The sequence below is a fragment of the Phoca vitulina genome, unplaced genomic scaffold, assembly GCF_004348235.1.
Source record: "Phoca vitulina isolate PV1807 unplaced genomic scaffold, GSC_HSeal_1.0 scaffold110, whole genome shotgun sequence".
Lineage (NCBI taxonomy): Eukaryota > Metazoa > Chordata > Mammalia > Carnivora > Phocidae > Phoca > Phoca vitulina.
The window spans coordinates 722,245-750,218 of record NW_022589813.1 but is presented as its reverse complement, the minus strand read 5'-3'; the positions used below and the strand labels follow the sequence as shown (position 1 = coordinate 750,218).

The window sequence follows — 27,974 nt, the reverse complement described above, 5'->3', positions numbered from 1 at the left end:
TTCCGTTGCCATGGCAGCGGCTCCGCCCCCGAGCCCTGCAGATCCCCCGCCCTGATTGGCTGGACGCCCGGCTCCCTCCCCGGATGCGGCCGCTGCCGCCATTGTGCGGCGCTGGTACCCCAAGAGGGTTCTCTCTGTGGCGAGTGTCTTGGGCTTTCGCCCTCGCTTCTCGCTCTCTTGTCCGGGGAGCCCGGCGGGTCCGGGACTCCCGTCCGTGCCGGTGCGGGCGCCGGCATGTGGCTGTGGGAGGAACAGGGGGGCCTCCTGGGCCCCTTCTCCTTCCTGCTGCTGCTGCTGCTGCTGGTAACGCGTAGTCCGTTCAATGCCTGCCTCTTCACCGGCAGCCTCTACCTCTTGCTGCGCCTCTTCAGCTTTGAGCCTGTGCCCTCCCGCAGGGCCTTGCAGGTGCTCAAGCCCCGGGACCGCGTTTCCGCTATCGCCCACCGCGGCGGCAGCCACGACGCGCCCGAGAACACGCTGGCGGCCATTCGGCAGGTGAGTCCCCCACGCCTCGCGCCCCTCCGCACCCCCTGGGAGGTTGGACTTCTGCTTGACCTTCCGAAGGTTCTCCAGTATTCTCATGATAGGCTTCCCAGTTCCCCATTCGTCCAGAAGGAATATATCCAAGTGGCCCTCGATCCCTCTGAAGTCAGAAATCTCCCAACTTATTTATAGAACACAGCAAATACCTACATATTTGCTATATGCCAGGCACTGAGGATACAGTCATAAACAAGACAGAAAGGGTCCCTGCTTTCACAGAGCGTGCATTGGAATGTGGGAAATCGGCCTTATTAAACAAGTAAACACATAGATGAGATACTTTAAGAGAACGAAAAGTGTAATGAAGAAATAGGGTAACGGGACAAGGAATGACTGGGAGGAGGACTTAACGCTCTTTTAGATAGAGTAGTCAGAGAAATCCCCTCGCAAGACATGACTTGAACTGAAACTGGGATTATGAGAAGGAGCCAGCCTTGAATCTGGGAGAAAGGTGTTCCAGGAAAAGAGAAGAGCAAGTGCAAAATCCGGAGGTGGAAATGATGTTGGAATGTTCAGGTAACAGAATAGATACTAGTAGTTGAGTTTATTGTAAACGGATCACATTCACAGAAGTTGTGTTTACTTGTCCTCCAAATTATCCAGGTCATCTTCTTATCATCTTTTTCTCCAAACACACAGTTCATGCCAGACAACCCTGGCAGCTGGACTCCTGATAAATTTCTGCCTCTCTTTTTCACAAGAGTCTTAGGACAGACTCTTGCTCCCTCCAAGCTCCTGGCAGTCTCCTGACTTCATAATAATGATAGTTTGCATAGTATGAGAGATTTTCAGTTGTATAGGCACTTTTGCATCTGTGGAAATACATCTGATCCTCACATTTCTTTGAGACATTATTTTAACATTGAATGGGTAGGAAAACTGACTCAAATACTTGCAGCTCCTAGAATTCAGGGTTCCAAGCCCTAGGGCTCTTTGTCAGAGATTAGACTGTGTTCCAGGATATAAAAACTTGGACTCACTGTCCAGCTAGACACAGACAGTATTACATAATGAGCAAGTTACTTAAGTTGTCTTTGTCCCAGTCAGAGTCCTGAGTAGGTAGGGTGTGGAAGCAAGGCACCCTAGGGCACCTCTCTTCATTTTAGCCCCACCCCAACCTCAGTTTCCCTATCTGTAAAATAGGAATGATATTGGTATCCAACTAATAGGTTGTGATTCAATGAGGTAGTCCACAGAAAGTGCTTGGCCTATGATAAGACCTCCACAAATGGAAGCTCTTTGGACCAATAATCTAAAGATGGCTTCATTTTTAAAAAATCATTTCAGGATAAAGGTAAAAAATTTAAGTCTGAAGAAGGAAGGGAGTGAGGAAGGCAGCTGTTAATTTGTGGAGGACAGCTGACTCTGTTTGTAAATCAAGTTAGACTTCTCTTTTTTTTCTTTTTTTTAAAGATTTTATTTATTTATTTGAGAGAGAGTGAGCACACAGGACCCAGGAGAGGGGCAGAGGGAGAGAGACAAGCAGACTCCCCTCTAAGTGTGGAGCCCTACGTGGGGCCCTGTCCCAGAACCCCGAGATCGTGACCTGAGCTGAAGTCAGATGCTTAACTGACTGAGCCACCCAGGCACCCCAAATTAGACTTCTCTTGCATGCTTCTTTCCCCTTCGTTCTTTTTTTTTTTTTTTTAAAGATTTGATTTCTTTGACAGAGAGAGACACAGTGAGAGAGGGAACACAAGCAGGGGGAGTGGGAGAGGGAGAAGCAGGCTCCCCGCTGAGCAGGAAGCCTGATGCGGGGCTCGATCCCAGGACCCTGGGATCATGACCCAAGCCGAAGGCAGACGCTCAACGACTGAGCCACCCAGGTGCCCCCTCCTTCGTTCTTTGTGGTGTTTTTGTTTTTGTTTTAAGTTTATTTTTTTTAGTAATCTCTACACCCATCGTGGGACTTGAACTCACAACCCTGAGATCAAGTCACATGCTCTACTGACTGAGCCAGCCAAGCGCCCCAATATCTTTATATTTATTTTTAAATAGAAAGCTAGAAAAGCTTCTCTGTCTCCCTTCCATCACAATAAACCAAGGGGAGGGGTGCCTGGCTGGCTCAGTTGGAAGAGCATGCAACTCTTGTTCTCAGGGCTGTGAGTTCAAGCCCCGCGATGGGTGTAGAGATCACCTGAAAGTAAAATCTCAATAAATAAATAAATAAATAGAAATAGAAAGATGGTGAAGAATGTATTTTACATTCTAACTTAAATTCAGATAGGTCAGGTGAAGTAATGTAGCTACACAGGAGAATGGTCATGAAAAGAAAGATACTTACAGGGAAAAAAGTACATAGTTGTCATTGACTTCCATTTCACCTTACGTTTATGTAAGTTGCCTTAAAGCATAACTCAGTGTTAATTGAACACAGAAGGCATTCCTAAGTGTTTATCAATGATGTGGTTTGGCCAGGAACATGATTGACTGAATATGAATCATATTAAATGAGGAAATATGTATTTGAAATACACATACACATACAGTGTTTCATATCCTGTTGTGTTGCAAGGGAATTAAAGTTAATTTCCGTTCATGTCTTGTATGTTTAGGTTGTTCATGTCTTTAATATATGTAATAAGATAAACATTGTGCCAAGTTCCTGGTCTTAAGAGGAAATGATATGATAATTCCGCTCATTCCAATATAAGGTTATTATGGATGAACTTTTTAGCTATAACAGAATTTAGCTGCTGAATACAAACTGCAGAATACAAGGTCGCATCCTCCCCTTGACTTCAAAAGGAATATGTAGCTTATTTCCATCAAAGTATGTTTTTTGTCCTATTCTTGCTCCCTTTGTGTGTTTGCAGCTCATAATTCATATTCTTAAACATTTTACTATGTAAATAATCAGGAAAGACATTCTGAGAATGGTAGAATTTCTGATAGATTATAAAGTAGATACAGAAGGAAAAACTTGAGAGAGGTGAAATGGATGGATTCCAAAAAACAGATACATGACAGTGACAGAGGAATTAAATTATACCTACAGTCCATTCTCCACCTAGGAGCCAGAGTGCAGCTTTAGAAGTATAAATCAGATTATATACTGCCCTTATTTAAAATCCTCCAGTGGGAATTCTTAATCTCAGGAAACAAACTGAAGGTTGCTGGAGTGGGGGGTGGGGTGGGAGGGATGGGGTGGCTGGGTGATAGACACTGGGGAGGGTATGTGCTACGGTGAGCACTGTGAATTGTGTAAGACTGTTGAATCACAGACCTGTACCTCTGAAACAAATAATACATTATATGTTAAAAAAAAAAAAAAAAGGAAGATAGGAAGGGAAAAATGAAGGGGGGGATATCAGAGGGGGAGACGAACCCATGAGAGACTACGGACTCTGAGAAACAAACTGAGGGTTCTAGAGGGGGGGGGGGGGGGGGGGATGGGTTAGCCTGGTGATGGGTATTAAAGAGGGCACGTATTGAATGGAGCATTGGGTGTTATACGTAAACAATGAATCATGGAACACTACATCAAAAACTAATGATGTAATGTATGCTGATTAACATAACATAATAAAATAAAATAAAATAAAATCCTCCAGTGGTTCTCTATTGGAATTAAATAAAATGCAAACACATTCTATCTTATACCCTTCTCAAAACCCCTGCTCCTGTTCCAACCACCCTGGGTGCTTGTTAGGACACTTTTGGCTTCATGTAATAGAGACTCAGACTTCACATATCTCAAACAATATGGGATGCCTGGGTGGCTCAGTTGGTTAAGTGTCTGCCTTCGGCTCAGGTCATGATCCCGGAGTCGGAGGATCGAGTCCCGCATCAGGCTCCCTGCTCTGCGGGAAGCCTGCTTCTCCCTCTCCCTCTGCTACTCCCCTGCTTGTGCCCCTCTCTCTCTAATAAATAAATAAAAATCTTTTAAAAAAACCACAAATACCTCAAACAATAAGGAGACTTAATATCTCACATAACAAGAATGCGGGAGAGAGGTGACTTGCAGGTTGGTTTTTGGGTTTTTGTGTTGTTTGTTTTTAGATTTTATTTATTTATTTGACAGAGAGAGAGCACAAGCAGGGGGAGCGGCAGGCAGAGGGAGATGCAGACTCCCCGCTGAGCAGGGAGCCTGATGCAGGACTCGATCCCAGGACCCCGGGATCATGACCTGAGCTGAAGGCAGACGCTTAACTGAATGCGCCACCCAGGCGCCCCCAGGATGGTTTATTTAGCTGTTCAGTTTATACTCATGGAGGACTCGGGTTCTGTTGCGCTCCCTGCTCTGCCACCTGCAGCATATTTACTAGCCCTCGTTGTAGTTGCCCCGTGGCCATTGCAGCCCCGGGCATCACATTCTTGAACATCACCATCCAGTCTCAATCCCTCTTCCATATGCCTTTCCCAGAAGTCTCCATCACATACACACAGAGGGATTGGAAATAGTTCACTTACTCTGAACATAAGAGAAAGCTGAACAATGGGGCAAGAACAGGTCTCTACCAGCGGGGAAGAAGAAGGGGAATAGATTTGGGTAGACAGTCAACACTCTGTGGCTCCATCCTACATTGTGGTCTTTGTATTATACTTGCTCTTCTGCTTGGGAAACTCTTCCCCTGGATCTTCATATGGTTAGCTCCCTTAGTCATTAAGGTCTCAGCTCACATGTCATATTCTTAGAGAGGCCTTCCTTGACTGCCTTGTCTAGTGACCCCCACTGGCCTTAACCTTCACATTACCCTTTATTTTCTTTTTCAAAACATTTATCACTATCATAATTTACATGTAACATGTTTGTAATCTGTTTCTCCCTAGTGAAATATAAGATCCATGATCCTTTTCTTTCTTGTTCACCACTCTCTCCTCACTGCTTAGAACATTGCCTGATATCTAGTAGGCACTCGATAAGTATTTGTTGGAAGGATTGTGATGTACTAATAGCCAATAAACGCACAAGAAAAGATATTCAACATTATCAGTCATCAGGGAAATGGAAATCAAACCCACAATGGAATTCCCCTTAGCGTAGCTATAAACAGAAAGACAATAACAGGTATTGACGAGGATGTGGAGAAATTGGAACTTTCATACACTGCTGGTGGGAAAAACTGTCTGGCAGTTCCTTAAAAGGTTAAACACAGAGTTACCATTCGATCCAGCAATAACACTCCTAGATATATACATATATCTAAAAGAATTGAAAACATACATCATGCAAAAACTTGTACAGAAATGTTCATAGCATTATTAATAGCCAAAAGTGGAAACAACAGAAATATCCATCAGCTGATGAATGGATAAGTAAAATGTGATATATCCATACAATGGAATAGTATTCAGCAAGAAAAAGGAATGAAGTCCTGGTACATGTTACAACATGAATGAACCTTAGAAACATGCTAAGTGAAAGAAAAAAAGCCAGTCACAGAAGACTGCATATTATATAATTCTATTAAATAAAATGTCCAGAATGAGCAAATCCATAGAGATAGAAGTAGATTAGTAGTTGCCAGGAATGGGGACTGACTGCTAACAGACACAAGATTTCTTTTTGAGGTGATGAAAATATTCTAAAAGTGATTGTGTTGGTGGTTGCTGGGCTCTGTGAATTTAATTTTTAAAAAACCAGGAGCGCCTGGGTGGCTCAGTTGGTTAAGCATCTGCCTTCAGCTCAGGTCATGATCCCAGCGTCCTGGGATTGGTCCCCGCATCAGGCTCCGTGCTCAGCAGGAGCTTCTCCCTCTCGCTCTGCCTGCCTGCCTGCCTATCTGCTTACTTGTGATCTCTCTCTCTCTCTGTCAAACAAACAAACAAACAAATAAATCTTTAAAAAAACAAAACAAAACAAAAACCATTGAATTGTAGACTTTAAACGTGAATTACATGGTATGTGAATAGTCTCAAAGCTAAAAAGAAGATGTGATTCTGAACTTCGTCAGATTGAAAAATCTCTACCAAAAAACATTGTGCCATTCTGTGTTCTAATAGTGGAATCTATGGTTTTCTTCATTGTCAGTAAACACAAATTAAGTTCTTTCTGTGTATGAAGTTATAGTATAAGGTTGGATATTTAAAAGATACTTTTCAGTGAAACATTTAAAAAGCCATGTAAATATAACGAATTTGTTAAAGCAAATACTTTTTAAATCAATTTTATCAAAGTATAATTTACATCAATAAAAGGCAGACATTTTCAGTGTACAGTTTGATATATTTTGATAAATATATATACCTGGGTAACCATCACCTTAATCCATTTCTGTCACCCCAGAAAGTTCCTTTGTGCTCTTTGGAGTTAACCCCCCACTCACACCTCTGCCCCAAGGCAAGCATTGATACTACACTGTGCTATTCTATTACTAAACTATTAGTATAGTTTTTAGGGCACCTGGGTGGCTCAGTTGTTAAGCATCTGCCTTCGGCTCAGGTCATGATCCCGGGGTCCTGGGATCGAGCCCCGCATTGGGCTCCCTGCTCTGCCGGGAGCCTGCTTTTCCCTCTCCCTCTGCTTGCCTCTCTGCCTACTTGTGCTCTCCCTATCTCTCTCTTTGTCAAATAAATAAATAAAATCTTTAAATAAAATACACTATTAGTATAGTTTTTAAATAAATTTTTTCATTTTTAATAAAATTTTAATAAAATTACAATATTTTTATAAACCAGTTTATGTGAGATTTGTATGTTTAGAAGAAAAAATACTATTATAAGGAATTTCTCGAAATTAAAAGATGAATGTGAATTATATACTAATATGTGAATTTAATACAGGAGTTTATCTTTTTGTCTCTATAACTGGAATAACAAAAGTATCGGTAAAGAAAGTTGAGAGCAGTCATTAGAAGATATGGTCTGAGAAACTAATATGGTGGTTCTTTTATAAAGCTTTTGCTTGGGGCCTTAATAAACTACTCAGAAAAGACAAATAAATGAACTCATTAGTTCTAGTAATCTTGCTAAAATTTAGTGTCTTACCACTGTTATTTTTTGTGTTGTAACCAAATAGAGATGGCCCTACTGGATACAAATATAATTGAACCAATTATAGTGCTGGCCTCAGGGAATAAGGATAACATTTGTGTTACAGTGAGAGAGATGCACTGTGAATACTGAAAATGTGATCTTGTTTTATGTCTTAAATGATACAACCCATGTTAATTTACCAGTGCGTCCTTCTGTCTTTAACTTAGAAAAGATACCTTTTAATCTTATAAAAAGATTAATATAACTTAACCAGTGTAAGATGTGAGCACTATTGTAATGACTTTTTCACTGAGATGGGTTTTTTTGAATCATAAGAGCTTATGCTGAGTGCCAACTTTGAGCCAGGCACCAAGCTTGGTAATTTAAATGCATTATTTCCAAGTCCTTACGTCTCTTAAGATCATTAGAGAAGTATCATCTTTTTTTTTAAGATTTTATTTAGAAAGAGCATGTGTGTGTGCACACATTAAGAAAGGGAGAAAAGCAGAGGGAGAGGGAGAGAGAGAATCTCAAGCAGACTCTGCTCTGAGGGCAGAACCTCACACAGAGCTTGATCCACAACCCTGAGGTCATGACCTGAGCTGAAATCAGGAGTTGGTCAGAGTTGGTCGCTTAACCAACTGAGCCACCCAGACGCCCCGAAAAGTATCATGTTAAAAATGATGAAACTGAACCTAGAGTATGATAAGTAACTAGATGATACAGCCAGTGAGTGATGGATTTGGGGTTCTTAGAGGAGGAAATCTTGGTCATAATATGAAAATCAAACTTTGAAGCTTAGAAGAAAATAGAGTTGTACTGTATCTTTATAAATGGGGATAGGGAAGGATTTAAATAAAAGAGAATAATCTATGCCCATAAAGGACATGATTGATAAATTCGACTGTATTAAAATTAAAAATGTGTTAAAAAGAACACAATAAATAACAATGGCTAACAATTATTGAATGCCTGCTGTGCATTAGTACAGAGCTGTATGCTGTTCCCAGGTACTTGGGTACTTAAGTGTGTAGCAAATATATGAAGACCTTATAAGGGAATGACACAGGAATGATGCTCATCAACTTTAAGATGGAGAGGAAGGGGGAGAAATCTCCCTGTGTCTGTAGTGTCAGTAGTAAACATACAGTGCTTAAGAGTACAGCCTCTACCACGTCGTAGTTTGTACAACCCAGAGCCAGTTTCTTAATTTCTGTTTCCTCATCTGAAAATGAGAATCTTAATACTACCTAAGGGTGGTGGGAATCAAATGAGTTAATATATTTAAAGCATTTAGAATAGTGCCTGATTATATAGAAAAGGCTCAGTAAATAGTAACTATTATGTGTTTTAGGGCAGCAAGAGATTGAAGCAAATGTGGCAAAATGTTAACATCTGTTAAGTCTTTTTTGCTATACACTGCTGTGTGTGTTTGCCTAATTAAAATTTTTTTAAATTTAAAATCTTGATCATAATGAGCATTTCATGTCTTCATTGTGACAAAGAAGCCAAGGAAGCAAACGTTGGGTCGTGTGTCTCAGAGGAACATGCTCAAGTTCTCTTTTTAGATAAATTCCAGTATACCTTATCGTGTTTACCAGCTTGTTGGCCAACAGCCAGTGCTGCTTATATAAACAAAATGTAGTGTCCCCTAGAAGCAGGCTTGGTGTTCCTGTTACAGAGGGTGGAGTTAAACCAACAAAAACCTGACTCCTTGTTTATGCCAAAGTGGTGCATATACAGCTAATCAACAAACACTGGGGAATCATCGGAGATGCTGTACCAAACGGAGTGTAGTAATCAGTGAAATTTGTCTAAATATTTGTAATTGTGAGCCACTAATGGCCCATAGAGTTAAAGCAACCAGAGAAAACTTAAGTTCCAGAAATTTCCCCATATACTACTGTGAGAATTGGAAGAGTGGGAAATTTTTTTTTTTTTTTTAAGATTTTATTTATTTATGGGGCGCCTGGGTGGCTCAGTCGTTAAGCATCTGCCTTCGGCTCAGGTCATGATCCCAGGGTCCTGAGATCGAGCCCCGCACCGGGCTCCCTGCTCAGCAGGGAGCCTGCTTCTCCCTCTCCCACCCCACCCCCCGCCCCCGCTTGTGTTCCCTCTATCGCTGTCTCTCTCTCTGTGTCAAATAAATAAAAATCTTAAAAAAAAAAAGATTTTTTATTTATTTGAGAGAGTGAGAGAGCGATCACGAGCAGGGGGGAAAGGTAGAGGGAGAAGCAGACTCCCCACTGAGCAGGGAACCTGATGCAGGACACAATCCCAGGACCCTGGGATCATGACCTGAGCTGAAGGCAGACGCTTAACCGACTGAGCCACCCAGGTGCCCAAGACTGGGGAATTTAAAGTGTTTGAGGAATCCCTAAGTGTGCAAGTTGAAGTAAGGTTATCGGGAAAAGTAGAAACTGGGTGGGTTGCTATTTGGTATAAGAAGGAGAAGAAATCAGTAAGAGACACTGTCCACTTAGCTAGCACTGTTGGTCATCTTGAGCATGTAGATTGTAAAGTGACATCTGTGGCCACTTGTCATTAATATTGTTCATGTTTTTGTTAAGGCAGCTAAGAATGGAGCAACAGGTGTGGAGTTGGACATTGAGTTTACTTCTGACGGGATTCCTGTCTTAATGCACGATAACACAGTCGATAGGACGACTGATGGCACTGGTCGATTGTGTGATTTGACATTTGAACAAATTAGGAAGCTTAATCCTGCAGCAAACCACAGGTTAAGGTAAGTGGTTCATTGTCACTTAAACGTACCTTTCATCTTCTGTTGGGGATCACAGAAAGACACTGGCACCTTCTAAAGACACTGGCATCTTCTGCTCCAGGGGAATTATTGTTTTGTGTTTTGTTTTGAACTACATACAGGTTTACCAAGTAATGAGCAGGGTGCCAGGAACAACTGAAATATGTTTTTCATCTTTTCCCACTGTGGCCAGATTTGGCCTGGGAATTATTCTCAAGACAATAAACTGTCTAGTCACTAACATTAGTAACATTAGAGAGTTACTTTGTACTATCCTATAAATTTTATATATAAGAAATTTATAGAATATCTGTATCTCAGAATTAGTCCTATAAGATACTCCACAAGAAAAGAGTTTTATGATCAACTAAGATCAAGCACTATACTCTAGATGTTCCCTTTAGGGATAAACAGTCCACATCAATCAGTTATTACCTTTAATGTTTCTCAAAGATGTATGACTACAAACCCCACACCATTCCCACCATAAACAGCTATAAACATGTTGGAATGAGTATACTGGGTAATATACTTTGGAATATGATTATCTAAATCCCTCTCTTCTTTGTAATACTGAAAAATGTATGCTCACTGTTACTCATGTTGTATCATTCTCTCAACAATGATCAATACTCTTTGAGTATTAAGTATTTGACCTAGTGGTCATGTTATAGTCCTCCCTAAAAGATGATTCAGACTTTATTTTCCTAGGATCCCGAAAGAAAAGTCAACCAAAGGAAATTATACTTTAATCTAGAAAGAGTATTGGTAACACTTGAAAGTTCTGAGTGCAAGCTGCTGGAATTGCTCTTTGCAATATTCAGATATTTCATTGTTCTGTTACCTGCGAGGGAAAGGCTAGTTTTAATATTACAGTGACATTGCAGCTAAGAGGTCAGCTTCAAAGTCAACAATTAAAGCAAAAAATGCTCAGGGTCATCGTCACCCATAAAATCCTTTAAGAAGGCATGATATTGTGAATAGATCATCCAGGCAGAAAATCAGTAATGAAATTGTCTTTGAACGACACATTAGATCAGATGGGCATGACAGATATATACAGAACATAACATCCAAAAACAAGAGAGTATATATTCTTTCAAGTGCACATGGAGCATTCTCCAGGATAGATCACATGTTAGGCCACAAAACAAGTCTCAATAAATTTAAAAAGACTGAAATCATATCATGCATCTTTTCTGACCACAGCGGTATAAAGCTAGCAATCACTCACAAGAAAAAGCTGGAAAAAAACCACAAACACACAGAGGCTAAATGACATGCTACTAAACAACCAATGAGTCAACAAAGAAATCAAAGAAGAAATTTTTAAAAATGTATGGAGACAGATGAGAATACAATAGTCCAAAATCTTTGGGATACAACAAAAGCAGTTCTAAAAGGGAATTTATAGCAATACAGGCCTATCTCAAACAATCAAACCTTACACCCAAAGAACTAGGAAAAGAAAAAGCCCAAGGTAAGTAAAAGGAAATAATAAAGATCAGTGCAGAAATAAATGAACTAGAGACTAAAAAAAAACAATAGAAAAGATCAATGAAACCAAAAGCTGATTCTTTGAAAAGATAAACAAAACTGATAAACTTTTAGCCAGGCTCATCAAAAATTACCTGTAATGATTCTGGAAATCTGTGGAGGAGAGAAACCACCGTATGAAAATGTTGGAGTCTATCATGTAAGCTGCTACCCTTAAATAAAATCCAAACTCTGGATTCTGTTCAATGTCTAAAATTACAAGGGGCCATTAACTTTAGTAAAAAAGACCATTGGCTTTGCTAAATTCTTCATGATCATATTCCATAATTTTATAAAGTTTCCAAGTTAAAGAAGTTGAATGATTTGGCGGGGGGGGCACCTTTTACAGAAGTTTTACAATCACCTTTGAGGCATTGCTATAAGTCTTGATTTGCTAATTGACTTTTGTATGTTAATAGGCTTGAACCTATTAATACACACATTAAGTAATACCTTAATTTGTTTTAGTACTTTCATTTAGTGGAACTACAGCAGAGCATATATAAAAAACTATTCATTCCCTCATTAATACACCTAAATAAACATTCACTTTTCCTTATACTCCAGTGCGTTTTAAAGAAAGGAGTATGTGAAAAATTTTAAACACATAAAAAACCTCTAGAAAGAGAAGGAAAATCAAATGAGAACCATCCTCTGGGTAACTGCTGCCCGTTACTGTGTTACACTGCATCATTCTACCTAGGTTTTTTTGTTTGTTTTTTTTTTACTACTTCTAATCTGTATTGAAAAATAGACATGAAGAACTAATTAAACACCTCTCTCATTTCAAAAGAAAAAAGTGCAATATGGGTGTCAGTATGCCATCTTAATGTCTTTAACATAGCCAGTCTTTGTCCTCCAATTGGAACTCATTGCATTTTCTTTGTTTGAACACCAGGTGAAGTCACTGGCTTGTGTTTATGGACCATGTTGTAGGAAAAATAGGTATTTTCTCTAGAATTATCTTCAACGTGGTTAGATGCTTATCCTGAGTGTGGGCCATAGAAACTAAGACTGGCCAAGGGAATAGCAAAGTCAGTGTCTCACCTCTCACTCCCAAAGAGTAGTCATTGAATAGAATGGCTGGCAGAATTGCCTGTACTGTTCAAATTATCTTTATCTTTTTTTATACCAAGATATTACACTTGAAATTATATAGTTGAGTAAGTATAAGTTAAGTCATATAGAATGAAATTTCATTATGTGAGAAAAGCTGATTTCTTATAAATTGGGCACTTAACATTCCTTTTCTTTATCAGAGAATTATGTATAAACATTTATTTTGAACAGTTGCACTTAAGTGCACAACAATACAGTGAACAGATTTATGTATTCCTAGGAATTTCTCCTGCATAAGGTTCTATTAGGGCAATTACAGTCTTAAATTTAAGTCTCAAGTTCTCCAGAAGTACTCTGCCTTTTGGTGAGTAGGGTTCCTAATTATATTATAAATCTAGTGATTTCCTAAAAATTAAGTGGTTTTGTTGTTGTTGCTGTTCTTTGGTCAAGGATATCTGATCTGGTTCAAGGACATTAAGTAAATTATCCTTAGACTTCAGTATGCTTAAAGAAAGGAAGTTAGGGAAAACACTCTTTCCTGTTGGTTGGGAGACATTTGTCAAACGTCTGTTCACTAAACTTTTATCTTTTTTCTCTTTCCTGCAATATACTATTCCTTTTCCCTCTCTTATAGGAATGATTTCCCTGATGAAAAGATCCCTACCCTGAGAGAAGCCGTTGCAGAGTGCCTAAACTATAACCTCACAATCTTCTTTGATGTCAAGGGCCATGCAAATATGGTACAGTTTATACCATAGACTTCACTTTTTTGAAAAGACCTCTTATTTAATTGCTAGTCATTTCCAAAATCAACTATAGATTTGCTACTTATCATTCTTAAATTATTTTTACAAATTATATTTGCTTATTAGAAGTTTACAATGCAAAAGTCACATCTTTAAGGAAATAGTAAATTATGGAACTCTTAACCTTTGATGGAACCTTTGAACAACTCCTGATATTCTACAACTAATACAAAATAGAGTTGGGTTTTTCTTACTTGCATAAATAGCATTTATAGAAGATATTAAATAAACCATAAAGAGGCACTTCAACTGACCTTATAAGAAAGAATTCAGGAGTTATACACAAGACCAGTTGCATCTGGCTGTAAGTTAATGGTTTTAGATGGACAACTGTGGACTGAATTTAAAGAGAACTCCCATACATAAAGTTTCTGATAGCTAATAGGATATTTATCTTTTACTTAGAGTTATCCTTCCTGTATGATTTCTATCCCTCATGTGTAGTTTTGTTATTCTATGATTGAGTAGATATACTTTTATGGTAAAATTACTATAATTTTTTTCAAATGTGTATGACATTCCTAAATAAAATTTTGCTTAAATTTTAGAACGTACACTTTTATTCACAAAAATATATTATTGCAATGGAAATCAATGGGAAAATATGGTTTAGATTACATTTGTTCACTTATAACCAGCTTTTCAAGTACAAATACTTTTTTTCTGCTTTTGGACAACTTATAGGTATTTTTCTCCCTTGCAGGTTATAATCAGTAATGGCCATCTACTGGTGGGGAATTCTGATGTCAATTTTTTTTATTCATCCTGGGATGTTGTTGAAACTAGTTGTTAAAACCTGAAATAAGAGCCTAAGTATATATTCTAACTTTAGCACAGGAAACTCTCATTTTTGAAGAAAGGAGAATGATGCTCTGACTCATTTATTATTCTGGTACATTCTGGTATTCTGATGTATAGTTGTATACATCTAGGTTTTCCCGTCAGTCTGCATCAGAATCACTAGGAATACCTATTAAAAGTACGAATTCCTGGGCCATATCACATAGAGAAGAAATTCTGAAAGTGTCTAGGATACATGATTAAGGAACTTGTATTTTTAATGAGCATCTCAGGTTTTGTTGATGATACTGCCCACGTTGGGATCCCTGATAGGTCCTACATCTCACCCATGGTGTACTGACCTTCATGCTTATCCTCTTAGAATAAAGAGAAAAAAGAAGAAAAAAAATTTTTTTTTTAATCCAGCTATTTGAGCTTTCTGGTTGGGTGCTCACAGGTGGTTTGGGCAAATTAAAACATAGTGATCTAATTCACCAGAATGGTAGTGTAAAGGACCAAGTGTAGCAAATTGGAGCTAGTAGAACACAGGAGCCAAGATCATGGGCTTTGGAGTCCAACAGACTGTGATTAAACTCTGTCACTTACTACAGTGAACCTTAACCTTGATATGCTTCAGTTTCCTCATGGGGGAGGGGGCGGATTGGGAATAATAAAACAAATGTCCACAAGTGTTGTCATAAGAATTAAATAAATAATGTAGGTGAAGAGTCAGATACAAGGCATATGTTAGTTCAGACAGCAAGACAACAGCTTTGGCTCTGTAGTTCACACTCTGTCACATTAGTGAAGGGGGGACAGGACATGAGTAATTTCTATGTTCTTTTTTCTTTTTTGGAATGCATTTTGTTGCTTACATTTGGTTATAGGTATGTGTGACTTTCCAAAATTTAGTGATATTTCAAAAATTATAATATAGTGACATCACATTCCACCTAATGCCTAGTCACCTCTGTTGTTAGCTGCTATTGATGCTCAATGGCCAAATCTGTTAATTCACTAGAGGTTACAAAATGTCAGTATTTTAGTTCAACCATTTCCTCTTCATTCATTTAACTGGGGACTACTACAAAAAGAAATGTCTGTTCACCTTAGGAAGCTCTTCCCAGTTCCTCCCTTATCCTATTATTCATGCCTCCATGTTGGTGATGAATGCCATTTCCTCTCAGTCCCCTGGACCGAGAACATCTACACTTAGTGTTCCCAGGCTGGTTGGCTCATGCTTCTGCCAGGAAAGGCAGAGGATAATAGAGTTGTGGGTATAAAAAGACTTTTCCTAGTGGCTAAACTGGGTTATAAGGAAAAGGTTTAAAATTTTGCTTCCAGCCTCAACTGGCTTGCCGCCTGCCATGCTTTCCAAAAAGTCTGACAAAAGGGATGAGCCTCTCAACAGAATAGTAAAGCAACAGTACTCCCACTTTCTCCCTATCTGCTGTAGATGTGAATTTAAGAAGGATCCAAATGGATGATGGAATCTTCCAATACTCCTTTCAGCATCCCCATATATTAGTAAAGTTCTGATTTATTTGATAGGGTTGTACTAATTATTGGCTGGGACTCTTACATTTAAATACGTGAATCTCTATGCTTTGCAGGCTACTGATGCTCTAAAGAAAATATATAAGGAGTTTCCTCAACTATACAATAATAGCATCGTCTGCTCTTTCTTGCCAGAAGTTATCTATAAGGTAAAATTCAGGATTTGTATTGTACATAATACTGTCTTAATTGATGGTGATAACAGAAATGGGCCAAGTAAGCATAAGATAGATGCCTGTTAAATGGAACTGAATTTCAGCTAAGAAATTCCTCTTTTGAAGTAAGTCAAGCAGAGAAAGACAATTATCATATGGTTTCACTCATATGTGGAACTTACATAAGCAATAGCACGGAGGACCATAGGGGAAGGGAGGGAAATCTGAAGGGGGAGGAATCAGAGTGGAAGACGAACCGTGAGAGACTATGAACCCTGGGAAACAAACTGAGGGTTTCAGAGGGGAGGGCTGTGGGGGGAGGGGGTAACAGGGTGATGGGTATTGAGGAGGGCACGTGCTGTGATGAGCACTGGGTGCTATACATAACTAATGAATCACTGAACACTACATCAAAAACTAATGATGTACTGTACAGTGGCTGACTGAACATAATAATAATAAAAAAAATTCCTCTTTTAACAAGAGAAATTCAGAAATGAGAATGAACTCATACCCCATTTTAAAATACCATGATTCCTCTTTAAGCTCCTTTTATATTGTTTACAGGCTCATTCAGATTAGTAAACATTCTCAGAACAAAGAATTATGTAGCTCTTCATCTCACTAAGTAACAGAATATACCTTTTAAAAAAAATAACTCTTAATGATGGAGAATTTAAAATACGCACAAAAGTCGATGGTAGTAAAATGAGCCCCCGTTTAACTGTGATCCAGCTTGTTTCATCCATATCTCCATTCATCTACCCCAGTATTATTTTGAAGTAAATTCCAGACATCATTTCATCCATAAAAATTGTTAAGTATCTTTAAAAAGTGATTCCCTTTTTTTTAAAACTATAGCCACAATACAGTCATTACCCCATCTAAAACTATTACTAAGTCCTTAAGATCATGAAATATCTAGTCAATATATAAATTTTTATTTGTCTCAGAAATATAAATGGGTTTTTGTTTTTCATAATTGTTAATTTGAATCAGGACCCAGCTAAAGACTACATACTATAATTTAAATCTTAGAACCTGTAAGTTCTCCTTCCCCCCCCCCCCTTGTGATGTATTTATTGAAGAAACCAGGTTGTTTTGTAGAGTTTACCCAAGTCCAGATTTTGCTTCCTATGTCATGATACAGTTTAACACATTCTTTTTCTGTATATATTTCCTGTAAATCGGTAGTGAGAGCAAAAGGCTTGATTAGTGGAGGTTCATTTATTCTTGGCAAGATAATCTCATAGGTGAGGGTATTTTTTCATCAGAAGACACATAACATCTGATTAACTCTTTTGTTGTTGTGTTGTCGTTTGCAACGTCAGTGGCCAGCTCTCAATTTACTAGGGGTTGCAAGATCTTAATATTTCAATTCTATCATTTCTTCATGTATTATTTAGGGGTGCCTGGCTGGTTGTGAGTTCAAACCCCACATTGGGCGTGGAGCCTACTTAAAAATAAAGAAACTGTCATTTACTATTTAGTTATGCATTTGGCAAATAAATGCTAATCTTGTCCTTTACTTACCAGTTTCCAAGATAATGTGTTGGTTCTGTGGCATTCTTCAACAGTGACCAACAGAGTGTGCATTTAAAATTTTACAGTGAGGGTGGAACCTATCCACATATAAACTGTCATTGAGATGAATAGGGTCATGGGGCTTTCAGACATTTGGATCCGTGTTTCCCAATCTTACTTGACCACAGAGGCCTTCAAAATGTTTGCTACATTGTCCAGAGGAGCACAGAGCATAGAGTGAAACATCCACATCTTCCTATTTCTCCTTGTCCTTCCCCAATCACTGCCCCTACTTCTCTCTCTGCTCTCTTCTTCTCACTTCCTTCTCACCCTACTTCCTTCCCCCCCCCCCCCACCCCAACAAGCCTGTCTCAGTCATTTTTCTCTGGAAAGGATCAAAAGCTAACCAGCCCATCTGGAAATGATCATGGTTCCATCCTCACTGAGTTCTAATTACTTATCTCTGGCCAAAGTTTAAATTGATAACCAAATGAAAGTTTGTTCTTGTGACATTATGAAAATTTGACCCTGAGATTGTAGTTTACTCCTTTTAAAGGTAAGGACTTCGTGAAGGAAGTGTTCCTATTTATACTGTATATTAAATGCTTTACATCCATTACATTATTTACTGAAAGGATTTATGTCTATTTAGTAGACATGGGGGCCAGGGTACCATTATGGCCACTTCATCAGAACGAGAAAAATGAGAGGTATTGGACTTAAGATATGATACTTACTTTAATTTCCAAAATTGCTTTTCAGATGAGACAAACAGATCAGAATGTAGTAACGGCATTAACTCATAGACCTTGGAGCCTTAGCCATACAGGAGATGGGAAACCACGCTATGATGTTTTCTGGAAACAGTCCATGTTTGCGGTAATGGACATTTTGCTCGATTGGAGTATGCATAATATCCTGTGGTACTTGTGTGGAATTTCAGCTTTCCTCATACAAAAGGATTTTGTATCCCCGTAAGTTGGAAGGTTTTTTATCTTCTCCTGACACATTTCCTGAAATGCTCTTCTTGGAAAGGAAGGATTAACAGTGGGCATCCTGGATTGGATTTCACCCACAAAGCCCACCATACCTTTATTAAGGTGGAATGCCACTAGCTTCTTAGGTGGGAAGAGTTCAGGCATATTTCCCTGTTTCCAAAATAAGTTGGTCAAATATTCTTAGTTTTTAGTGCACTTTAAAAAATATATATACCTAAAAAAAAAAAAGAAAAAGAAAAAATAGAGGCGCCTGTGTGGCTCAGCCATTGGACGTCTGCCTTCAGCTCAGGTCATGATCTCCGGGTCCTGGGATCGAGCTCCTCATCGGGCTCCCTGCTCAGCGGGTAGCCTGCTTCTCCCTCTACTGTTCCCCGTGCTTGTGCTCTCTCACTCTCTCTGTCAAATAAATAAATGAAGTCTTTAAAAAAAAAAAAAGAAAAGAAAAAGAAACCTTCCAAAATCTGACGAAAGAGAGATTACATGTCCTTGTGACTGACTCCCTTTGAAAACCAACATAGAGTCCAGGGCAGAGCCACAGTGGAGACACCCTGTGAGTGCCTGCCTGCCTTACCCCTCCCACCTTTCTTCCTGCTCTGCTCCACGCTACAGAGACTTCGCACCATTGCTTCCAAGAAAACTTTCCATTCCCTACCTGCTAGCAATCTCTGACCTTTACTGTGGCAGTTTTATTGCTGTGTATTTTAGCTGATTAGAGTTGTTAGTTTCATATTATTTCAGGCATGCGTGTGTTCAAGTCAGTCAGTATTTGGTGTCTGCCCACAGTATTGCAAAGTATTATATTAAGAAGCTGAAGATGCTGTGGTAAAGAAAACCATGGTCCGCCCTCATGGAATTTATAGTCAAGTAGAAGAGATAGTTGCTCATCAAATTAAAAATCCAATAAATATAAAATTACAACTAAGATAAATGCTATGTAGAGAAAACAGTGTACGTATATACTATGTAATTTGACCTAATCAGGGGAGTTAGGGAAAACATCCCCAAGGAGATGACAACTAAGCTAAGGTTAGGAGGGTGAGTAGGAATGGGGTGGGAGGGTGGAGATCCAAGTCAGAGGGGAAACACATGCAAAAGTGTTACGGCAGGAAAGAGCCTAGTTCTTTCAAGAATTGAAAGAAAATCCATATTCCGTCACACAGAAAGGAAAGGGGAAGTACAGTATAAGACGAGGCCAAAGATTGGGTGGGATAAGCCAGGTACAGCCTCCAATAAGTACTTTTTTTTTTTTGGTGGAGGGTGTCTTTAGCAAGTCACTGAAGTGTTGTAAGCTGGAACAATGTGGAAGAGGTTCTGGTGCTGGGTTTTGGAACACTCCCTCTGATTGCACGCAGAGGCCCAGTTAAGAGGCTCTTTTGGGGCACTATTATTACTCAGTGAATACCATACTTAGTGACCATTATAGATTCCTGGAATAACTGGTCCTTATTCTAACAGGATGGGTTTTTCCTCTTCCTCCAGGGACTACTTGAAGAAGTGGTCAGCCAAAGGCATTCAGGTTGTTGCTTGGACTGTTAATACCTTTGATGAAAAAAGTTACTACGAATCCCATCTTGGTTCCAGCTATATCACTGACAGCATGTTGGAAGACTGTGCATCTCAGTTCTAGAATTTTCCCCCAGGGAGGAAACGTGGGTACAGAAGCTGCCTGCTGGCCTCATGCAGGGATATCAAAATACCTTTGTGCTAGCCCAAGCCCTGGGGAATCAGGTGGCTCACACAAGCAATAGTCGGTATTTGCATTTTTACCTGAACCAGAGCAAAACCTGGTTTTGCTTTGCTTGCTCCATGGAATGCCTGAGTTCAACAGTGTTGCTCTTGAAAATCTGGGTCTGCAAAAAGGCACAACAGCTCCTGCCCCAACCTAGCTGAGGCATACACCGAGACCCAGTGAGGATAAGCACAGATTGAGTTGTGCAGTTTGGGGATGCAGATGCAAATGCATGGGAAATGCATGATCACTCAAAGTTGACATTTTAAAACTTGACGCACTTATGTAATTTACTTATTTAAAATATTTGTATTCAGCTACATTATCAATGTACTATAGACATCAAACTTGTGACCATACTAATAAAATAATTAAAAGGAGCACTAAGGGAAAGCTGTACCGAGCATCATGCCCTGAGACATAAGGAATTTCGGGAAGCTGCTCTCTGCAAGCCAGGGGCCAGAGGCAACAGCCCCTGGGGAGGCAAAGAGAATGGTAGGGAAGTGTCGATACCAGCGCAAGGGATTGTTACGGCATCTTGAAATAACTACAGACCACTAGAGGGCAGGGTTATGCTCACTGGGGCGACTTGAGGACGGATGACAATGGAACTGCGAGAAACATCCAAGAACATCTAGGCTTATCCTCCTTTTACAAATAAGAAAACCAAAACCTGTGGAAGGAAAAGGTCTTTCTCAGATATGACACAGCTGGTAACAGCAGAGCCTGATCTCATAAAACTACAATTTCCTGCTGTTTGCTGGGAACTTCAGTGGTTTAACATGTATTATCCCAAACCCCAGAAAATCTTACAGAGGTATTCCTCTCTTTATGAATGAGGAAACCAAGGCACTGCAAACTTAAAGTCACTTACCCAAGGTCTCAGAGTCCTTGGTGCAACTGAGATTCAAATCCAAGCCAGTCTAATTACAGAGCCCTTGCTCTTAACCACTTGCCCTGTCTGCCCGTATAATGCAGAGCCCTTAATTCCCAGCCCTGTGCTCTTTTCCACTTAAGCTTCCAGGGGTCTTCCTGTGTACTTAAGTAGCAATATCTAAAATGAAAGAGTCGGGGCGCCTGGGCGGCTCAGTCAGTTAAGCATCTGACTCTTGATTTCAGTTCAGGTCGTGATCTCAGAGTGGTGAGATGGAGCCCCACGTTGCACTCCTCGCTGGTCGTGTAGCCTGCTTCAGATTCTCTCTCCCTCTGCGCCTCCCTGCTCGCACGTGCGTTCTCTCTCTCTCTCTCTCAAAAAAACCTCAAAAAATCGCAAAGCCATCTGTCTCCTGTAGCTGTCCCTGCTCCCACCTTTCAGCCCCATCTGTAGCCTGGCCCACAGGCCCTCAGCTGAGTCATGACGTCCCTCCTGAGCCCCACTGGGTCACCGGTCTCACACTCGCAGCTGCCAGACCACCAGCCCACACGGCTAGATGGCAGACGCACGGGCTGTTCTGCTACCATCGGTGTTGGCAAGGGCACGACGGATGGGGCTTGGGACGTTTTCCATCAACATTTACAAAGAAGTTTTCTTGAGTCCAAAAACAACAGGACAAAGATTTATTCAATGAATGGAACAAATACCTAAACTGTCTGTACTTCCATATCACACCATGACTAGAACGGCAAGAGGAGGACGGGAGCACAAAGACAAAACGCTTCTGCAGACTGAATCCCCACTTTGGCAAGCGGACTACACAGCAAGCAACAAGGGATTCTCGGGGGCAGTAGAGAGATCCCTTCTGTTGTGGGAATACCTCTTGAGAGCCAGGAGTTGTTTCTTGACCTTTGTCCCAAATCCATTTTGCCCTTGACTCAGGCCCAGTGAAGGATTTAGATCCAGTGCTAAGATGTTGGGTCCCTGAAGAGTGGAGAATTTGGGTGAAGAAAGAAGGTGTTAATACTACCATTGAGCATTGGAAGGCTTAATATAGGGATTAAAAACAGGACTTGGGATCAGGGAAAACTAAATCCGATTTTATGTTAGCAATTTAATAGCTCTATGACCTTAGGCAAGTTCCTTATTATCTGTAAAATAGGGACAAGATTTTATTTACTTTTGAGAGAGAGAGAGAGAGAGAGAGAGAGAGCACGAGTGGGGGGAGGGGCAGAGGGAGAAGCAGAATCCCTGCTGAGAGCAAACCAGACGCAGGACTCATCCCAGCACCCTGGGATCATGACCAGAGCCCAAGGCAGACACTTCAGAGACATCCAGGTCCCCCCAAAATAGGGGCAGTATTGGTACCACCCTAGGGGGGTGGCTGATTAAATGACCGAGTGCATGTAAAAGGCATGTAAAATGTTATTAATAACATTTACGGACTCCCTAACATGTACTAGACACTTTCAAATACTTTCCATGTGTTTGCAACAACACTGTGAGGTTGCTGCCATCACAATCCCACTGTATTTTTTAAAAAGATTTATTTGAGAGAGAGTGCCCGGCGGGAGGGGGTTGCACAGAGGGAGAGAGAGAATCTCCAGCCCTCTCTGCGCTGAGCACAGAGCCCGACGCGGTGCTCAATCTCACCACCCTAAGATAATGACCAGAGCCGAAACCAAGAGTCAGATGCTTAACAGACTGCACCACCCAGGTGCCCCACAATCCCACTTCATAGTGAAGGAGACCAAAGCACAGGGAAGTTAAGTGACTTGCCCAAAGTCACACACCAGTAGTAGCGAAAGGATTTGGTCCAGGTGATACAATTCCAGAGCTCACACTCTAAACCCCTTCCTATCCTCGTGTCCAGCCCATAGCAAGGACTCACTAATGAGAAACAATCATTCCCAACACCTATTATGGTGCCTGTCACATAGTAGATGTTCAATAAATGTTTGTTGAAGGAATGAATTATGGGATAGCCAAGTGGAAACTTCTCAAGGAAACTAGAGGTACAGACCTAGTGTGAAGTGGGGTTGTAGACAAATGATTCAGGATTCAGCAGCATCAAGGGGTCATCCAAAGTCATGATAGATAGCATTCTTTTTTTTTTTTTTTTAAAGATTTTATTTATTTGACACAGGGAGAGAGGGAACAGAAGCAGGGGGAGTGGGAGAGGGAGAAGCAGGCCTCCTGCAGAGCAGGAAGCCCGATGCGGGGCTCAATCCCAGGATCCTGGGATCATGACCTGAGCCGAAGGCAGACGCTTAACGACTGAGCCACCCAGGTGTCACCAATAGATAGCATTCTTTCCAAGAAAGTCAATACAGATCAAAATTGCACCCTCTGCTGTTCATTCAACTGTTCCTTGGCCCTCAGGATGCCACAGACAGGTACTGGGAAAAGACTATCTCAAAAGGCTTAAGAAATCCACTACTGAGTTAACAATACTCATTTTCTCATTTGGAGATCAGTGTCTGCAATCCTGTTTTGACAAGAATTTCACCAAGACATAAATACTCCATTTTTGTTAGATGCAAACTTCTAAATAAAATTATACCTACCATTTCCTAAAGTGGGAATAGTGTTTCAACGGGACAATAAACCACAGCTTTGAGGACAAATAAGGGTGAGAATTAATGAAGTTTTCCAAACACCCATGCAAACTTTTAGCTCGGAGTGATGGTTACTATAGTGCAAGGTTGTTTGGTTTCTTTGATCACAACTACTGAGAATCGATGACCTTGTATGTTCTATTATCAAGCTAAATTATGCTCAAAATCTAACAATCTGATTAGCAGAGTTTTACCTGTATTACCAAGTATTACAAACACGTTGGAGATCAGCTAGGCACAATGGTTCTCAAAAGACACTGTCCTTTGAGACATTTATTCAATATCTGCTTAAGGGGTAACTTGTTAGAAATGCAGATTCTCAGAGCCCATCCCACAACTACTGAACCTGAAACTCCGCACATCGCTCAGGATCTGTTTCTTTTTTTTTTTTTTTTTTTAAGATTTTATTTATTTGACAGAGACACAGCGAGAGAGGGAACACAAGCAGGGGGAGTGGGAGAGGGAGAAATAGGCTCCCCGCCGAGCAGGGAGCCCGATGCGGGGCTTGATCCCAGGACCCTGGGATCATGACCTGAGCTGAAGGCAGATGCCCAACGACTGAGCCACCCAGGCGCCCCTCAGGATCTGTTTCAACAAGCCTTCCAGGTGGTTCTGATACTTGCTCCAGTCTGAGAACCACAAAGCCAGAGAAAAATCCAAAGTCCTCAATTCTACCACTAGCTATGAGACCTTAGACAAATCACTTAACCTGTGTGTGCCTAACTTTTCATCTGTCAAATGGGGATCATATTTGCACTAATTGTCTTAGAGCAATGATGTTCAAATGAGGGGGGGAAATGGAAGTGATTTGAAAAAAATGTGTTAACAGTGTAATATTGTAATGAAGATAAAAATTAAAAATGTGGAGGTGCTCTAACACCAAACTACTCAGGGCGTGGTACTCAGACCCACAGCACTAGATAGAAATACAGACTCTCGGGCCCCATCCCTGACCTCACAAATTAGAATCTGATTTTTAACAAGAGCCCAGGTGATGGAGGTGGGTAAAGGACTGCACAGGTGGAAGCCGTTACTTGTACCAGGCAGGTGTGCAGTCATGAGCCAAGCCAGAAGGGGCCCCCTGCTCCACACCTGAGCTTCTCTCAGCTGGCCATCTCACGGTTGATCAGATATGTAAACGTCCTGGAAGAGTTCCAACTTTTGAGAATTTAGGGAGATGTCTGTGAAGTGCTACAATAGGGAGACAATTGCTATTAATGAGCTGACTTCTTACCACCTGCCCTCAATTCAAAGATTATAAAAACATATGTCAATCATATACTATTTTAGTCACTCCTTTTGTAATTGAACTTCGAACAAAATCATCTCATTGCCTCAGAAATGAACTGGGCCATTCACGGCGGCCACGTAAAGGATCAGATCCTGCAGAAATTTAAGAGGTTACCTTTTTTTATACTTAAAATTATAGGGGTTATCCAGCTTTCAAGTGACTGTTGGAAAGCATAGGTTCCTTTTATCATTTTGTACTAATTAAATAAGGGTTGGAAGAGGAGGATGGGGACTGTTCCCTAACGCAATATTGGGTTGTTGTTTTTTTAAGATTTATTTATTTGAGAGAGAGAGCCCGAGCACGCGAGCACGGGGAGTGGAGGTGGGGGGGCGGGCAGAGAGAGTCTTAAGCAGACTCGTGCTGAGCGCAGAGCCCAACACAGGGCTCAATCTCATGACCCCGAGATCACGACCCGAGCCGAAACCAAGAGTTGGACACCCAACCAACTGCTCCACCCGGGTGCCCCTCCCTAATGCAATATTCTGAGCTCCCTATTTGCATGTTCAGGTGGCTTTTATGGTCAGGCAAGTTTGGGAAGAAGTACAGCAGTGCCCCCTTATCCCTGGGCGGATGCCGGAAGCCCTGGATAGTACCGAACCTGATACATACTATGTGTTTTCCTAGCACACACACCTATGCTAAAGGTTAATTTAAAAATCAGGCCCAGTAAGACAATAATAACAGTAACAATATGCTGTAATACAAGTTCCGTACATGTAACCTCTCTCAAAATATTGTCCTGTACTCACCCTTCTTCTCGTGATGCAAGGCGATGAAATGCCTGTGTGATGAGATGAAGTGAGGTGAGGGACGTAGGCGCTGTGACAGAGCGTTAGGCCACTAGTGACCTCCTGACAACTGGTCAGGAGGAGGATCATCTGCCTCCTGGCTGCAGTTGACCATGGGTCATCAAAACTTCAAAAAGCGAAACCGTGGATAAGGTATTCTAGATCCTGGCTCACTAGTTCTCAGCCCTGGCTTTCCACGGAAACCATCCAGGGAGCCTTAAAGAACAAGTACAGGTGCCTGACTTAGTTGGTCTAGACTGGGGCTTGGGCCTGGTGGTCAGCTGCCCCTGTGATTCTGAGTGCAGCCAGCACTGAGGACCCTGATGCCTAACGGGGGTCCCTGAGAGGACTGGGAGAGTTAACCCCTATTATAAAGCTGAACTGTATTGACCCAAAATTCATATGCTGGAAATCTGAACCCCCAAATGCCTCAAAATGTAACCATTATCTGAATATATGGCCTTTAATTAGGTGAATAAGCTATATTAAAGCCATTAGGGTGGGACCTAATCCAATCTGCCCGGGGTCCTTCTAAGTAGAGGAAATTCGGACACATAAAAGTACATGCAAAAAAAAAAAAAAAGGCAAAAAATAAAAAAGGTACATGCAGAGGACACAGCAAGAAGGTGGCCATCTGCAAGCCCAGGAGGTAGCAGAAGGAAACCAAAACTGTGGACACGGAAAAGGACCATGACCTTGGACTTCCCCACCTCCAGGAATGTGGAAAAATAAATTTATGTTGTTTAAGCCAGCCCATCTGTGGTATTTGGTTATGGCAGCCCTAGCAAGCCAACACATTCCCTACCTCAAGCTCAAGGGTTTTTTGTTGTTTTTTTTTAATTTTTTAAAAAGATTTTATTTATTTGAGAGAGAGAGAGAGCACAAGCCGGGAGGCGGGGGGTAGAGGGAGAGGGAGAAGCAGACTCCCCACTGAGCAGGGAGCCCAATGCAGGACTTGATCCCAGGACCCCGGGATCATGACCTGAGCCAAAGGCAGACATTTACCCGACTGAGCCACCCAGGCGCCCCTCAAGCCCAAGTTTTAAAAGCATCTTCACATCCAAATGTGTGTGATACCTACCAATTAGATCTTTCTCCTTTGTTTATAGCTCCAGGAGAAGCAGGAGTTGACCCAAGCCATGGAGGCAAATGGAGAAGCATTCCAGATATAAGCCCTTAGCATAGGGTAAATAAGCAAAAATGCTACTTATAGAAGGAGTTCATATTTTAGTGGAGAAGCCAATGAGGCACAGAACAGAGTTAAGGTGACACAGGGGGGAAAAAAATCACTTCAAGCATCAATTCAGTGGGCTGCCTTCACTGACCCCACCGACAAGTTAAGTCTCCCCATAGTCCCCTGGGCTTCTCTTTCACAGCATCTATCACAATTACAATTAATTACTATTTAATTATTAATTTCCTGTCTAAATTAATCTGCTAGACAATAAGCACAGGAGAGCACAGACTGTGTCTTGATTTGCTCACCATCTTGTTCATGACTACTTGGCACGTATTTGTTGAATGAATGAATGAACACTACTAGCAACCACTAGCAGGGATAACACCAAAAAAATTAACTCAGTTGATGAAATTTAGTTGATGAAATGAGCTAACGAATAAATAAGTGAACGAAAACGTGAATCGATGACTGAGCATTGATTGGATGCTTGTGTTTCAAACACATGTTAAATGTTTTCAAAATTCAGTTCCAATTACATTTCATGGTAGTGATTACGCAAGAGGGGACTTCTCCCCTGAGTAATTTGGTCAATTCCACCTTTCTGCTGGATGCTTCAGTTCTAAGTACAGTCACATGCCTTGTGAATCATTTGGCAAATCTGCAAAAGAAACTCTATGTTGGAGCACCTGGCTGGCTCAGTCAGAAGAGCGTACCACTCTTGACTTCAGGGTCCTGAGTTCAAGCCCCACATTGGGTGTAGAGATTACTTAAATAAATAAAAACTTTTTTAAAAAGAATGCTCTATATACCTATGTGTGTGTATACACACACACAAACACACATACATATATACT

At 40.8% G+C, this 27,974-nt stretch overlaps 1 protein-coding gene across 2 annotated transcripts; it reads left to right on the top strand.

Moving 5' to 3' along the window:
* Window positions 1-72: 72 nt before the first annotated feature.
* LOC116628055 (glycerophosphodiester phosphodiesterase 1) lies at window positions 73-20,814 on the top strand. 2 transcript variants are annotated; one of them, XM_032398116.1, is made up of 6 exons: window positions 73-495; window positions 10,032-10,207; window positions 13,455-13,560; window positions 16,020-16,112; window positions 18,405-18,616; window positions 20,120-20,814. In XM_032398116.1, the coding sequence occupies exons 1-6, from the start codon at window positions 235-237 to the stop codon at window positions 20,265-20,267; spliced, it is 996 nt and encodes a 331-aa protein (XP_032254007.1). In that variant the 5' UTR covers window positions 73-234; the 3' UTR covers window positions 20,268-20,814. The 2 variants fall into 2 exon arrangements, with proteins under 2 accessions (XP_032254007.1, XP_032254009.1); XM_032398118.1 differs by having other exon boundaries at window positions 10,036-10,207; window positions 20,120-20,646.
* Window positions 20,815-27,974: the final 7,160 nt, after the last annotated feature.

What these genes read in the sequence shown, in the direction of transcription:
- LOC116628055 (XM_032398116.1), top strand. Translation starts at nt 235, where the DNA reads ATGTGGCTGTGGGAGGAACAGGGGGGCCTCCTGGGCCCCTTCTCCTTC. An exon ending in GCAGCAAACCACAGGTTAAG is followed by an intron (nt 10,208 to 13,454) that starts GTAAGTGGTTCA and finishes CCTCTCTTATAG; the next exon opens with GAATGATTTCCCTGATGAAA. An exon ending in CAAAAGGATTTTGTATCCCC is followed by an intron (nt 18,617 to 20,119) that starts GTAAGTTGGAAG and finishes CTCTTCCTCCAG; the next exon opens with GGACTACTTGAAGAAGTGGT.